We start from the raw sequence: 15,141 nt of genomic DNA on the forward strand, positions 1-15,141 counted from the left end.
TACCACCGGCTGCACTCACGCAAAAGACAGACAAATGAATTTAGACAGAATAATGAAACATTTTAATCCATCAATCAACTCCATTTACAAAAGTATATCCCATTTTATATACAATATATACAAAGACATATAAACAGCTAGCATTTTTCCACATGTATTCATTCATACGGTAACAATAGCACTGTAACAAAACATATCACTGATATTCTGCAGGGATGCTGTAGTGCAAATGTGCGCAAAATATATAGTGCTGTTGCTCTGTGAATACCTTATAACTCCAGTTGAATAGATCTTTCTAAACCTGCATTGAATATCTAAATCAGATTTTTGTGACGCAGGAGCACCTTCATGTTTATTCCACTCGAATGTTTGTGGTGATCGAATTAATTAGAAGGTCTGGTTTTTGGAGATACAAGATTATCATTCAAAACAGCACTTAAAAAGTATGAAAAAATAAGTATCTGTCAGCGCAGTGTCCTTCCTTTTTATAAAGAGAGATGCAGTCTGTGTTGACACAAAGTGGTGACTATAAATAGAGACATTTGTTCGATGACGAAAAGGACATTTGGCTCGTCATTTGGTTTATTGTTTAGCGCAGAATCGAGGGCAGCGGAAGCGTATCAGTCCATGTTGTCCTTTTTTTTTTTTTATTACAGAGCTGTGAAAGTCCTCTTGACGGGGTCACCAATGGGGAAAGACACACACCTAAACTGCCCCACATCAGACAGCTCGACTCTGGGCTGATGTGACCATCGTGAGTTTGTATTCGTGTCCAGGGCCGATTATTTTGTAGTTATCAGTTCTGTCCAGCAGATGGAGCCTCTCCAAGTCTGACACTTCCCAGGAAAGTGGTGTGGTTGGTCATACTGATGAGTGTGTCCTCATACACTATACGGATGGAGATCCTCTGGCCGGCGCGGAGCAGGCTCACCCCAGCTGTGTAGCAGGTGTTGAACTTGCGCTGGCCTGTCTCGATGCTGCAGGTGCAGCGCAGGAAAGGGTTGGAGTCCACCATCACCTCATAGCTGGCTATGTCTGTGAAGTTGAGGTAGTACACCTGGTGGAGAGGGGAGATAGAAACATTCACAAAAGACTGAGAGGGGTAGTCAACATGGTATTTAAGAACGTGTTAAAAGCTAAAACAGCTGGAGTATCAGAGCAGCCGGTAAGGTTTGAATTAGAGCTTTACTTTTTGACATAAAGAGGTAAAAAGATGTCTTACAACAACTCAAACATGCATGGATACAGAACTTAACACCTTAACAACTGCCAGATCTTTTGACTTTTGAACTGTAAATTATACGAGTTACGTCAAGGACCGTACTCACTTCTACCTGACTATATATGAAGTAGACACCGTCCAGCAGCACCTCCAGCTCTCCTGAGCGAGAGTGCATTTTAAATACGCGGTGATGGATGGAAACCATCTTCCAGTTCCTCAGGATGCCTTCAGACAGATCTAAGCATGTCACAACAAACAAGCAAAAAAACAACAAGCAAACAAACAGTCAACATAACCAGCATTCAGCAGTGCTGAACTTTAACCATTACCAGACGGAAAATGATGAATGACCTGCTCCTCGCATTCGTTCACATAACATATAAATATATAAATCCAACAGTATTTGAACCATTCGTTTGCGGTTGCTATGATCTGATGATGTATAAGTAAATAAGTGGGTGTTTGGATCATGTCACTTTTTTCAGCGGAGCATTTCATCTACTATTTAAAATCCATAAATTCATATCAGTAAGATGAAGATAAAGGTGTATATTTTTCAAAACAATTAAGATTATTCAAATATAAAAGGCTGAAATAGGATGCTGTGATAAAGTCATGGGTAAAATCGAGTTTGATTTGATATTTTCAACAGAAAAATGTCATTTCTGACATAAATCTAAGAATTGAATAAAAGAGATGAAGTGTCAAATCCTTGTAACATTTGTGCATCACCTTTTTGTGAGACAACAAAAATGAACAGATATCTACAAAAAAAAGCCGCTGCTTGATTCTTCAGTTACAAGTGTTTATATTTCTTCTTCGGTGATTTAGCAGGGTTGTCGGTGTGTGATGATGGGTCCCGACAAGGTTTTCCATCGACTGAATCGTCCATTTGAGTCTCACCTTCTCTCACTTGGATGGTTGTTTCCTGCCCTTGCAAATGAACCACAGCAGGCTGAAAAACAAAGATCTCCATTGAGAAAAGCTGTTCCGTCAATGGCTTTTATGTGCGATTTAAAAATATTTCAAATACTGACTGACTCTACCTGGAATTCTTTGGTTTTCAGCTTATCAGGAACCCCTGAAATAAAAAGAAAGACGGTATGATAACATGATAACATTCTGGCTCTCTAAGAAGACGAGGTGATTAAAACCAAACAAGCAATGGCATAGCTAACGGATAGATCATCGCTATCCCACAGAATGTTTGACATCTCCCACAGTAGAGGCGATGAGTTCATTCATTTCGACAACTTGAGCCCCCCTCTCGTGAGGGACACGTCTACATGCCAGCAAATACGGCGTTATCTCAGAATGAATCTCACCTCCTGGATGTTTAACTTCTCGAGCTGAAGTTTTGGCGAGGTGAGTGTGTCAGTCTGTCAGTTCTATTTTGAGCTTGATACCTGCTGGACCTTGAGCGCCCGGAGGTCCCTGTGGCCCGGGGGGTCCAGGAGGGCCTGCAGGCCCGACAGCATTGCTTCCTGGAATACCGGGGATTCCGGGAATGCCCGGTGGACCCTGTGGGCCTGGGGGACCAGGGGGACCAGGGGGGCCCGGCACAGACCTTTTCTTCCCTATAAGCAACGTAAAAAAATACAATTCAAAATATCCGTACTGTAAATTGTCATCCTCAGAAAGGCCAGAGACAAAATTCTTGAATTAATCACTGATAGAAAAGACTGACAATAATGAACAACACTGACTTGCAGCCAGGGCTGGGGACCACAAGGTGACTCACAATCCAATCCTGATACTTGCACATGGTGACGACAGTATCACGATGCAGCGTTTCTGTGATAATCAATATCTTACAACGCAACTGATCTATGATACAGCACAATATCTGTGTAACGCAAGAAGACCACGAAAATAAAGTACACCTAAAAGAACAAAAATTAGGAATTATAAATTTAGTCACTGCATTTGGTACCAGAATTCGGCAACTGAGCTAGTGAGCAAGTGCAAGGTTTTAGCCAAGCATCTCTTTTAATACACATTTATATATTGGAAATCAGTTTACCGATATTTGGCGTGAGTATTACACATGTTGGTTTCGCAACATTTTGCTTTTTTATAGCCCGACACCCATTAAACCAGCAGTATGATGCATGATGCACTTCTGGTCTGGTAGATATGTGCTGGAGAGTTAGCAGCCACAATGTTTCTTTGACCAAGGTAGTGCTGATGTAGCTTCCGCTGATCAGAGCTAGCTTGTGGACACTAGCAAGCTGGAATTTAGCAGTGTGCTTCAGTGGGTAGCAGGGGGATTTTTCAATATATTGCTCGTAAAACTACAAAAAAGTAGGGTCACTTAATTCACATGTGACTATTTTGATAAAATAGTCCAAAGCTGAGTTTAGTTTAGAGCCATTATTTTTTTAGCTAGGGCAGCTAGTTAGCTAAGCTGTTAGCAGACTTGTGTAACCAACCAACGCTGCTCTTGGTGGTGCTCAATGGTTAACTTGTGGCAAAAATATAGCAGATTACAGTGCTGTTACTGTCCCACCCCTGCATTTAGGAACAGTTAACTACATTTGGACATCTCAAGGACACTCCCAGAAAGCAGCAAGCCAGTACCAGTCGAAGCGAACAGAAATTTAGCCTTAATATTATATTACCTTTTTTCTTCTCTTTCCGTTTCTCTTTTCCAGTCGATTCTGAAAGAAAAATAAAACGTGAGTGATTGAGCTTGAAACCGTCTCCTGAACTATTATCATCTCAGATAACATCTTCAGATTCCAGCTCATTCCTAACTAGGCTAATATAACAGATTCAGATGTTCGGCACTGAGCGGTGGAGTGTAGGTATGTCAGTCTGTGGGATCCTTCAGTGTAGTAATTTGTAAGTGTGGTTTCACCTCCTCTCGATGAACAAGTGCCTTAAGCATTCACAGGCAGTGGAACTGGAGAAGATCATTAGAGAGATACTTTATCCTGCCAAAATCCTTTTCTTTGAATTAAGCCCAGATGGAGAATGCAGATGAAAGTGTGTGTACATGTGTGTGTGTGTATGAGTGTGTGTGTATGAGTGTGTGTGAGTGGGTGTGTGTGTGTCTGCCTCTTTTACAACCGTGTGTATGTGTGTGCGTGCATGGTGGGGCATCGTCTATGTCAGTGCCTGAACCTGCACTGAGTGTGTCGGCTGTGTGTGCAGCCGAAGAGACCTTCTCAAAAGTCCGTCTCGCTGCTCTTGTGTTTACCATGCCATTACAACTACAAAGGCCATTTAACCTAAAAACCTCACAGTTTGAGTCCCCCTCAAACATATGCCCAGTGTTCCCCCCCTCTGGCTAAATGACTGGATGCATCCGCGTAGATTTTTCTTAACGAGCAGCCCTATCTGGAATCTGGTGCCCGTTAGGAGGGCAGAGAATGCACGTATACGCGCACGCTCACGCACACACACACACACACACACACACACACACACACACACACACACACACACACACACACACACAAGCACACATGTAAGGCTGGGATTACAAAAGCCTTTGTCTGTATACTGAGAGCAGAGGAGAGACCTGGGAATGATTAGTGTTTAGAGGCTCGGGACTTTACTGATTTATGTACAAAGTCTCAAAGGTGAGTTTTTTCTTCTAATTTAAACACAATCACTAAACTTCCCCCCAAGTATTCAGTGTCACGCCACAGACATTGGAATGCTTTGTGATCATGCTGCACTTGTTGCACTCAGACATGAAACTTCAAAGGCTTCACTTTTTTATATGCATAGCTCTCATTCTAAACAAAAAAAAACTACAAAAGCTTATTCAAACATATCGGCCATATGGTTTTCTAGGGAGCTATTGATTACGATAAATCAATTAGGCGGGATAAATAAAAGCCATGAGACGATCACCTCCCTCTAATATGACCACCCGGTTGACTAAAACAACTGCACGTCCTAGAGAATTATCCTTATTTATAATCCTACTTGAAAGTTCACGCTTGATCGATATCACAGTTGGATTCCCGACTCTATATCTGCTTAGTTGACAGCTTTAAAATTAACTTTCGGGAACCTGATAATATTTCGAGACGGGGGAAATCAACACAAGCTCTGCTGCCTGTTTCAAATTGGTGAAACCCTCCCAAACTCCTTGTTGTCCTTGTTTGCTATCCAAGTAATAATCAATTCCATTCCATGTAATCTCTTGCTCTATAACCTCAGCTACATTATGTGGCAGAGCAGTTTTATTTAGTAAGCACGAAGCAAAAAGGGGAAAAAAAAAAATCAATCCCACAAAAAGTGAGAAACCATTAACAATCTGTTTGTACGTTTAAAACCTTAAGCCCTCCTTGAGCCTTTTATTTATTTTGCGTTGAAGACCCTCCAAACAAACATGACTTAGAGCAACCAGACTGTTGCCAGTTGAAGAAAATACACAAAGCAGGTGAATTTGTGCTTTTTTATATTTGGTGTTTGAGCATAAAATACATTAAGAGAGCCATTGAAGTACAGTGTGAAGGGAAAATGACTCAATGACAATCCTACCTGTTTCTGGCTGCTTGCCGGGGCTCCTTTTCGCCCGCTGGGTTATGCCCCTGTTATCTTCTGTGGCATGGAAGTCGCTGTTTCTCTCCTGGAAACAGAAAAAAAAAACCACACACACACACACAAAACTGAAATGTTAAGAGGGTAAACACTTCCGTCCTGCTCAGTCTTTATTTGGGATTCCACTGGAGTAGCTTTGTATGGTTCGCAGTTAAAATATCTATCTTATACTGGTTCTTCATACAGCCCATCAACTCATCCTCTGTCTGAAAAAACTCCCTCCTCTCAAAATGGACATTTTCTTCTGATTGTCCAGAAGCCTGCCAAGGGGCATCGTCACCTGTACCTGGAGCAGAGGACAACCTAGATACTGACATTGGCTCATCAAGCTCAAAATGAATGGAATAGAGTTATCAGAGCAGTCCGCAGTAGGTTTGGATGACTGGATGAGTATATTGGCTATCTCAGCCACATTATTTTCATTTTATTTACTTTTCATTTACCCAGTTTACTGGTCTGCCATGTTCTCAATTCCAAATTGGGAACACATAGAAACAGTCAGTTGGAATCCGACCATGAGTGAAGTGGTTTTAGTGATGGTTGTAAAGACGATTGGTACTGGAAATGGTTCATTTAGGTCCTGGCTAATCCAAAACCAAAATAATTCTAAAATTAATGGACTATTGTTTTTGGGTTTTTTTCCTATTTAAAATTGAGAAAGTATTTAGGAAAAATGTCAAAAAAATTCAAAGACTCTACTGCTTTGAATAGACCCTCCAATTGATATTAACTTCAGTAAATCAAACAAAAAGGTCCGAGAGATCAAAATGTTTACGAGTGAAACCCATGTCACAAGTGCTCACTCTATCCTTGGGGTATAATGTTTGCGGAGAGACAACTTGGGGCGTTTGAAAAGATGTGAGACTGTGTCCTCCAGAACATTCACTTGGAGCCAAGTCATTGTCTGTCCCATTGGGACGGTAACCTATCCTGTAATCCAAGTCCCTTTTGTCTGTGTTTTGGCCTTTGAGACAGTCACCTGGACACGACTGCTCTAAAATTCACCTTTTTATACAAAAGGAGGAAGTGAATTGTGTTTAATCTGAGAGCAATCCCCATTCATATGGCACCTGGTCCCAGCCCTATTCAATGATAGCATGAATAAACTTAAAAAAAAAATGGAGTCAAAGGAAGGCTCTGATGGAGCTGGTCTGAGCTCATCCCTAAAAAAGAGGGAAAGCTATGCAACAGTGGTGGGGTGTTCCCATGGGTGAGTGAGTGGCGGGACAAACCGCATGCTTGTGTTCTTATGTGACTGGTTCTTGTCGACCTACATTCACATGAACTCTGTAGGACAAACTGACCTGAGCGTAACACACTTGGACACGAGCGGCTCTGGCAACAAAATGTTCCATGCCTTTAAAAACACTTGATTATTCAAAGTCACACTGCATTAGAACAGCCAGTATGTGAACGCATCTTTAGAGGATTCTTGGGAACTCTCAGCGAGGCCAGAACTGGAAGCACAACAAGACCACTTAAAGGCTCATCCTTCACCTCTATTAATATATGAGATCACTCTCGTTCACACTTCAGAGTGTCAGTATAAATAATGGTAAGAGTGCAAGGCTCTCAATGGGTGAGGACAAATGACCACACTGGTGCTGTGCCGAACATCTGCTCGTAGTTTGTGCTGACAGCCCCGCAGCAGTGACACGTGGAGCACCTCAGCACGGTTCAAAAGATAGTAAATAATAAAGGATCATTCCATCTGAGGTTACAAAAGAATCAGACGGTCTTGCTGACAGACATCTTTCCCATGATGGGGAAGAAGCCCACAACTGGGCGCAAGATGACATATTCCATGTTTCTACCGGTGACGTTTAAGTTAACATAGTTGTTAAACCCCGACGGCGAGAAATCTCCTCCTCTCAGCAGCATGAACTCCCATTGCCTCTTTTTGTGGTTTCATGCAGAGCCACTGCAAGACCATAAGAAGACAGACAAGAAAACTTGTGTTTCCAGTTTCTTCCCTACCTCGTCTCAGATGTGGGAAGCCCCACTCCCCCTTGTGGTGAGGGATGAGTTGTATCGTGTCAGACACCCACCGCTGACTGTGGTGGGCAAAAGTGTTTCTCAATGTTGAGGAAGGATCCTCAATTGGTTTCATTAGGATTAGCTTCGTCATCGAACCCTGACGAAGGACCGTTCCACTGCCTGGAATCCTTCGAAATTTAATGGGGGGGGGGGGGTTCTCCAAACAAAGACTTTTCAAGGATGCACCTGTGTATCCTCGAGCAACCACAGTCCAATCCACATGTACCGTTAGAGGAAATGGTGCAAAAGGACAGTGAAGCGACAGAAAGCGTTGCATTTCCAGAAGCTGGATGTGATTTTTATAGCCAAAATACTCCCTATTTGGAATATTTTTGGAGATTCTAACACCTTCCATCCAGGTCAGACTCATCCTTTAAGAAGCAGGCAGCCAAGAGCTTACCGGCTGGTCAATGTACAGTTTCATCCAGGAGAGCAAATTCTTATACTGGCCAGCTCTTTGGTCATTTAGCCCTGCCTGAGATGGTTTTAGAACATATCACTATGGATGTCATCTGGAAAACAATCAAAAACCCAAAGTGATTAAATATAGAACAGTATTTATTACAGTCACGAGTTTGTCCAAAGGGGGTGGTCAGGTTCACGTTCTCACTAGTAAAAAAGCAGCATGTGTGGGCACATCTGCACATGCACCGACTCATAAACTGACCCCCACTTCTTTTTTATCAGTTCAAAGTATTAAGCTGTCATCAAAACATTTACCAGAGCGCAGGTCTAAAAAGGTTGACCTCTCAAATATATTTAAGAGTGCAATTTCAAATACAATTTGATGACAACCGACACGAGCTGCTTGATTATTAACATGATGACTCACTGAGTTTGGAAACATCACGCTTGAGTGTTTCTAACCAGCTGAACTGGTTTTATCTTTCTTGCCCTGGCACTATTACAATAATCATTTCATCTCCATTATCTAGTTTTAATAATAATCACTGGAGGCTAAACCTGTAATTGAAAATAAAATGGGATTAATTGCTGAGCCCTGGACGAACATTATTAGGAAAATAATGTAGATATTCCACAATTGAAAACACTGACACTTTTTACAGTAATTTTTTTTGGAGGGTAAAATTGGGTTATTTCAAAGAAGGAATTATGTACCAGTGTGAGGTCGGTGCAGTTTAAATTTCCCCTGTGTGGAATTAATAAAGTATTCTTATTCTTGTCTACTTTAAATGTGTTGATGAAGTAATAAGTACACCTAATGCTCAGTAATCGAGCGCAGCTACACAAAAAATGTGTCTATTCAGTTTTCACCCTATTTCTATTCTTTTCAATGACACACACACACACACACACACACACACACACACACACACACACACACACACAGAAAACTATTTTCATGTGTGTAATACTGCCTGGATCCTCTGAGTGGAAGGATACACCCTACCAATGAAGTATCCTCAACTTTTGAAAGACACCCGGCATCCACATCTTTCCCCAACTGAGACCAATGACTGTCTACGCACAGAGAATTCCAGGATGATGGAGAAGCGTGTGTCAGTACAGTTCACACACACACGCAGCCCTCCAGATGTTTCCGCGAGCAGCGACGTTTGCTGTTCATTTGGTGTGCAGGTGTCTCCACATCTCCTCTCCAGCTGTTGGCATATAAGGGGGCTTTACCTCTAAAGGGATTTGGGGTGTATGTTCAGGCATATGGCATTACACTTTCGTCTGTTCTGACAGCCAAACATGATTCAACAGCCAGTTTCTGGCGCAAGATAAAGCTCCGTCAGAACAAGAACAACAACAACAACAAAAAACAACAAACAAGCAATCCGCCAGGCTACTAGCAAGGTGAAGCTGGTGGTTTGGATGATGAAGGCAACTAAAAACTGATTTCATTACAACAGCGAGAGATGCTTTTTGTCTTTGTGTGCTTCATTTCTCTTCCTTACAACATTTACAGCCTTCATACCCTTCAAAGGCACGCGGTGTTACAGTAAATCAGGATGACAATGTGTTGGTATGTATGCCAAGTGCCAACTATTGAGTAAACCATTCTTTTTCAGCACGAGGGGAAAATGCTATTAATTAGAGGGCTTTCAAATCTTCAAAGTGTGTGTGTGTGTGTGTGTATTGGGGGGTGGTGTTGCGCAGAGGACGCGATTCCCTGTTGTTCTGTGAGGATATGACTAAAATCCAGGCCCTGGAGGCATGTGTAATTTTGTAATCACAAGATTCTTTTTGCCCTGTTAACACGGAGGATCAACGGCGTGTCTTCTCGCCCATTTGTGCGCTTTTAAATTCTGGCATTTCCTGACATTTTGACTGTTTCAAACCGATTATCAGAAGAAAATGCTCACATTTGTCTCACAAATCTGCTTTGACCCTCTGAATCTTGGGTTTGGAAGGGGATATTACTCACAAAATTTGAGAGGTTGCACATGTGTCGAGGTGAAACTGGTGGTTGAGGGTATGGATTAGGTGTGAGTAGGTGCTGAATTAACTTTAATGGCATGCATAATGTTGAAGAGATTCATAATTCTCCAGGAAAGAACAATGACCGTGTGTTGTTTTCCTCCGAAATAAAAAGGTGCGGTCATACCTCCGCCAATATTGGCCTTGTATTTGAACCTCACAATAATCTAATAATGGTATCCACCGACTCATCAAGAAATATTCGGAGACCTGGATCTCAGGAGAAATGTTGCCTGTTAGTGGACAATCACACATCAGGTTGTTGCAACACTGCTGGCAAAGGGATTTCCAGCTGAGTGCCTTGAGAGTGCATTACTCTGGACTTTATCTTCGCAGGGCGTCTGAGCAATCGGTCTGTCAAGAGGACGCAGTTCTATATTGAAAAGTTTGCAGCTTCATACTTGTGAGGCTTTTACCTCCTCTGTCTTGTGCTTTTACGACACTGGCGTACATAGTGATTAATCCCCGATATAGGGAGGCTCACTGTTTAAGTAGATGTGGATGATAGCCCACCCTGGAGCCCCAGAGCATGTACGCTGCTCGACTTTGTGTGCCATCAAACTGACATTTTAATAGCTGTTAACTAGAGTCCAGATGTTTCAGCATCTGTTCTCTGTGAGACTTTGAAGGCATACATCAGAGGAGAAAATTATTTCATACGATGGTTTTAAGAAAAATACTCATCCCGAGAAGACGCTATCCAATATAGCTCAATTAGAGATCCTGAATGACTGAGGTCACCTGATGACGACTGTGAAAACACTTAGTCAGTACTGTCCAGCGCACACATGCACAAACACACACACAAGCACGCACACAGCAGGGAGAGAGATGTTGGGAAGTGATCTGCAGGACAGCTGGGATTTACTGCCTTGCTCAAGGGCATTCCCACTGAGAGTGTTGAGGGGACTGTTTGTTTACTCGGCTGAGATCATAAATGACCAAATGGTCTGCTCTCGTTAAAGCCGATGCTATGTGGGATCTTGCAACAAATAAATAAATAAATAAATTCAATGTTTTCTGATCCCTTTTTTTTACTGAGCACTGTCCTGTTACAGCAAGAGAAACCTGATGATCCATGCGCCTTTCATGTGAGGCCTGGAGTTCTACATCCTCCTCAGAGGAAACGTATAAAATTAAATGCTGATAAATATAAACAACTGACTGATACTGAGCTGTGGGTACTGATCCAATACCAGTGTTGGACTCAGTGTGTCTACGCGGAGGAAACCGGAACCAGCACTCAGACATCGTGTTCAAAAATGAATGCTTACCAATACATTCATCCATGAGATTAAAGGTCAGCTTCTAATCTCCAGCTGCTGGAGCAACCCCTCGGATGGGCTGACTATCAGTGATAGACTGATACTCAGACTAATAGTCAGTTTGTTGGCTTCCATCAGCCATCAGATTTTTCCTTTTCTAACCCCCTACCTTTGCACAAAAGAGGAAAACAACAGAGACACCATGAAAAATCAGCATCAGCTCCTGGTCATATCACTATTTAAACATTTGTATCAGCCAAAATCCATATCTGTATGTCACTAATTAATAAACAAGCGACATGATAAACAACAGAACGGACTTCAGATTGATACCAGTGCTTCATCCAGCTGTTTACTTCAGTATCAGCATGTCTCTTGTTAAAGGTGGGGGGGGCTGGAGTCTATCCAAGCGGCTTTCGGGTATGAGGTGGGGTTCACCCTGGACAGTTCACCAGTCCATCACAGGGCCAACACATACAGACAGACAACCATTCACACTCACAGTCACACCTACAGTCAATTTAGAGTATCAATCAGCCTCGTCCCCTCTTGATGTCTTTGGACTGTGGGAGGAAGCTGGAGTACCAGAGAGAACCCACACAGGAACAGGGAGAACATGCAGACTCCACACAGAAAGATCCTGTGCTGGAGCTGGGACTCGAACCTGGAACCTTCTTGCTGTGAGGGGACAGTGCTGACCACTGCACCACCGTGCCACCTTAATTGTTTTCTAGAAACTGAAAATTATAAGAAGATTATAACATGAATACTTTTACAAAAACCTGTTAACGTCTTTCCAGCAAAAAACTGATTGTTCTCTAACACACTCTCAGAACAGGAGTTTATTGGTAGAACACCCTAAGGCTGATTACCGGACCTAAATGTACCTGTAAGTACCTAATGAAGGAAACAAGAGTACTACAACTTGATTTTCTGAGAGATTATAATCCCTTGACTACTTCTGCCACCACTTGGTTTGGTCTCACTTGTATGTACGACATCGACCCATCTGTTAAAAATATAACCGACGACAAACTGGTGAGTAAAGCTGTTTTTGCCCATCGAGAGGTCAAGCCACTCGACTTTCTAAGAATAAACTCCACTACAATGCAGATTTAGCCTAACCGGTGGTTGCACATTTCATTTCCAATAACATCAACACTGGAACTACAAGATGACGAAGTCTCCGTGCATCGATGTGGTATATATACGTTTGTTCCAATACCTGATTTTATTTTTTGGCTGGTCTTTGTTTTCAGATTGGGTTACACTTGTCTGTATACCTGCAGCTCACTTTAAATTTCTCTGATGCTGCTCAAGCGCCTTTGATGAAGACTTATGTGAAAAATCCAATAAACAATTTTTTAGGTCTACAAAAGAGACTCTTCAAAGGAAATGTCTCAAAAAGCTAACAAGTGCGGCAGCTGCATCCAAACGCCACATGCTCCTGTTTCTCCAACTATGTAAACTGTGGGATGTGTAATCAGAGTTGTTTAATGCAGACATCTGGCAAGGACAGCATCACAGCGCTGTTAAATATTTACAGCTGGGCCACAGTCTTTCACCTCATGAAGCGTCACCATCTGGACTGAATACCAGGCCCATCTCTGTCGGCTCTAACCAGGGAAACCACTACTATCTAAAATAAGCTTAGCAAAGGACACAGAGGCCTAAATGAATGGGCTCGGCTTCCCACTTGTGAAAGGAAAAAGTTACAGAGCAAACACCAGCAATAGCAACAGACCTGCTGGAGCGCAAGCTTTCCTACAGAGGAAGAAACTCCTCCACGGCGACTATCAACCTGATGCTTCTGCACAAGTCTGGCCAGAGAGGTGCAGCCCGTGACCCTACACGAAGGATCCTCTGCCCTGGAAGAAAGGTTACACAATACGAGCTAATAGTTGAGCGTGCAAAGTTGAGATCTGGTCCCTTTGTGCTGATGAAGTTAGAAGAGTGTGTGGTGCAGTGGTGGGTGGGTGGGGGCAAAGCCACAGACGGCAGAATGAACATTAAATCAGCCCGCTGCCAGAAAAGAAAACACATGTGAGGTGCGTCTGGCTCTGCTCCAAGTACCAACAGGCCTATCTAAGTCCTGATGAATTTACATCCGCCCTGGGGCTTTGCACCTGCTGGTGATTCAGTTCATTTTCCGTCCACCTGCTCCACACTGACTGACTGACCCCTCACTGCGAGGCCAGCTGGGCGCGTTGCCCTCACTTTGAGCATCAGCCTCTGTCTGCTTAGAGGGAACTCTGGAAGCAACACAAATTAGTTTAAAATGTGCTTTGACTGAGGAGAATAGAGATCAGTTCAATGTCAGCTTCTTGTTTTCTGAATGTTCATCTGTTTGGCATGCCCCCCTCCCCCGTCCCTCCCCACCCTCATTTGGATACCTGCACAGGAGAAGTTGGCCAGGTGACAGCCCTGCTGCATCCCGGTCCAAGAGGCTGAATCACGCACACGGGAGCGCTAATTCAAAACATATCCGTCTGGAAAACTGAGCTGGCAAAACTTCGTGACAGGCTGATGTAAAAGAAGTTGCCCTGAAACAAGCCATAACAGCGCACAGACACAGAACCTGACACCGTGATCCGGGAACAGGAGGACTAAAGCCTCCCTGGGAGGAATGAAAACAATGCTGCCTGGGATAAACTGCTGGGGATCTTTTACTTTGTTTTATTTCTCTCTCTTTACCTCATGATCCTCGGCGCCGCGGCTGCTACCGGGGTCCACTCGCGGGTGGCCGGGCGAGAGCACCGCCGCTGCTGCTGCCGGGATGTCCGGGTCACTCCCCGCCGCCAGTGTCAACATGGAATCCCTCTTCTGGTGGATTATTTCCCTTTTGACCTCGGACCGCAGGTCAAGGTAGCAGACGAGGGTGATGGCGTGCAGGGAGAGCGACAGCAGGAATAATCCCAGGAAGACAACACTGCTGCTGCGACTCCTGCACTTCTTGCTGCACGTGCAGGGAGCAGCACGGGGCATCACTTTGTCCGGGAAATCCGCCGCAAAAGAACCATCGCATGCCATTCTGGGAGAGAGAGAAAGAGAGAGAAAGAGAGAGAGAGAGAGAGGGAGGGAGGGAGAGAAAGAGAGAGAGAGCGGGTCTAGCTCGGCATAATCAGCTCGTTGCTCTCGCGCGGGCCGCGGCTATTTATTAACGTGGAGAATCATAGGTGCAGCAGCACAGCAGCTGCAGGTCGCTGCAAACTTCTTCCAGTATGTGTAGTACACATGGAGATCCGCCCACCGTCGCTCTGATTGGTCCGCGTCCGGCCGAGAAGTTGGGGGCTGGCTGCATCAGATCTTGTGATTGAGCGACACCTAACGGCCAAACTGGATGCCTGCAGCTCCTGTGAGGGGATGATGTGAGAAAAGCCTCCTCCTTATTTGTTGTCCTCACTGCTGTGTGACTATCACTCAGCGCTTGGACACACAACGTTGTGACCACCTGCAGGGATTTATTGTCTGCTAGTGTGAACATGGACATGTGATTTATACTGTTTATGCCTGTATTTTGGGCTGTTTTTCACGAGTGAACTCTCATATGCCACTTTGTTTATGTGGGTGGCACACGGGCGGTAGGGTGGTGGTTTTTGTGTCACGACCTGA

The 15,141-nt window shown here is 43.7% G+C and overlaps 1 protein-coding gene across 2 annotated transcripts; it reads right to left on the reverse strand.

Annotated features, from left to right (window-relative positions):
• Positions 1–45: 45 nt before the first annotated feature.
• On the reverse strand, positions 46–14,740 carry eda (ectodysplasin A). Of its 2 annotated transcripts, none has more exons than XM_086222590.1 (8): positions 14,224–14,740; positions 5,723–5,810; positions 3,844–3,882; positions 2,629–2,799; positions 2,269–2,303; positions 2,126–2,177; positions 1,335–1,459; positions 46–1,057 (listed from the first exon to the last, which is right to left on the reverse strand). In XM_086222590.1, the coding sequence occupies exons 1-8, from the start codon at positions 14,557–14,559 to the stop codon at positions 797–799; spliced, it is 1,107 nt and encodes a 368-aa protein (XP_086078716.1). In that variant the 5' UTR covers positions 14,560–14,740; the 3' UTR covers positions 46–796. The 2 variants fall into 2 exon arrangements, with proteins under 2 accessions (XP_086078716.1, XP_086078715.1); XM_086222589.1 differs by having other exon boundaries at positions 1,329–1,459.
• Positions 14,741–15,141: the final 401 nt, after the last annotated feature.

Source organism: Aulostomus chinensis, chromosome 13 (genome assembly GCF_037954235.1).
Source record: "Aulostomus chinensis isolate RoL2024-O1b breed Wild chromosome 13, RoL_Achi_v1.0, whole genome shotgun sequence".
Taxonomy (NCBI): Eukaryota; Metazoa; Chordata; class Actinopteri; order Syngnathiformes; family Aulostomidae; genus Aulostomus; species Aulostomus chinensis.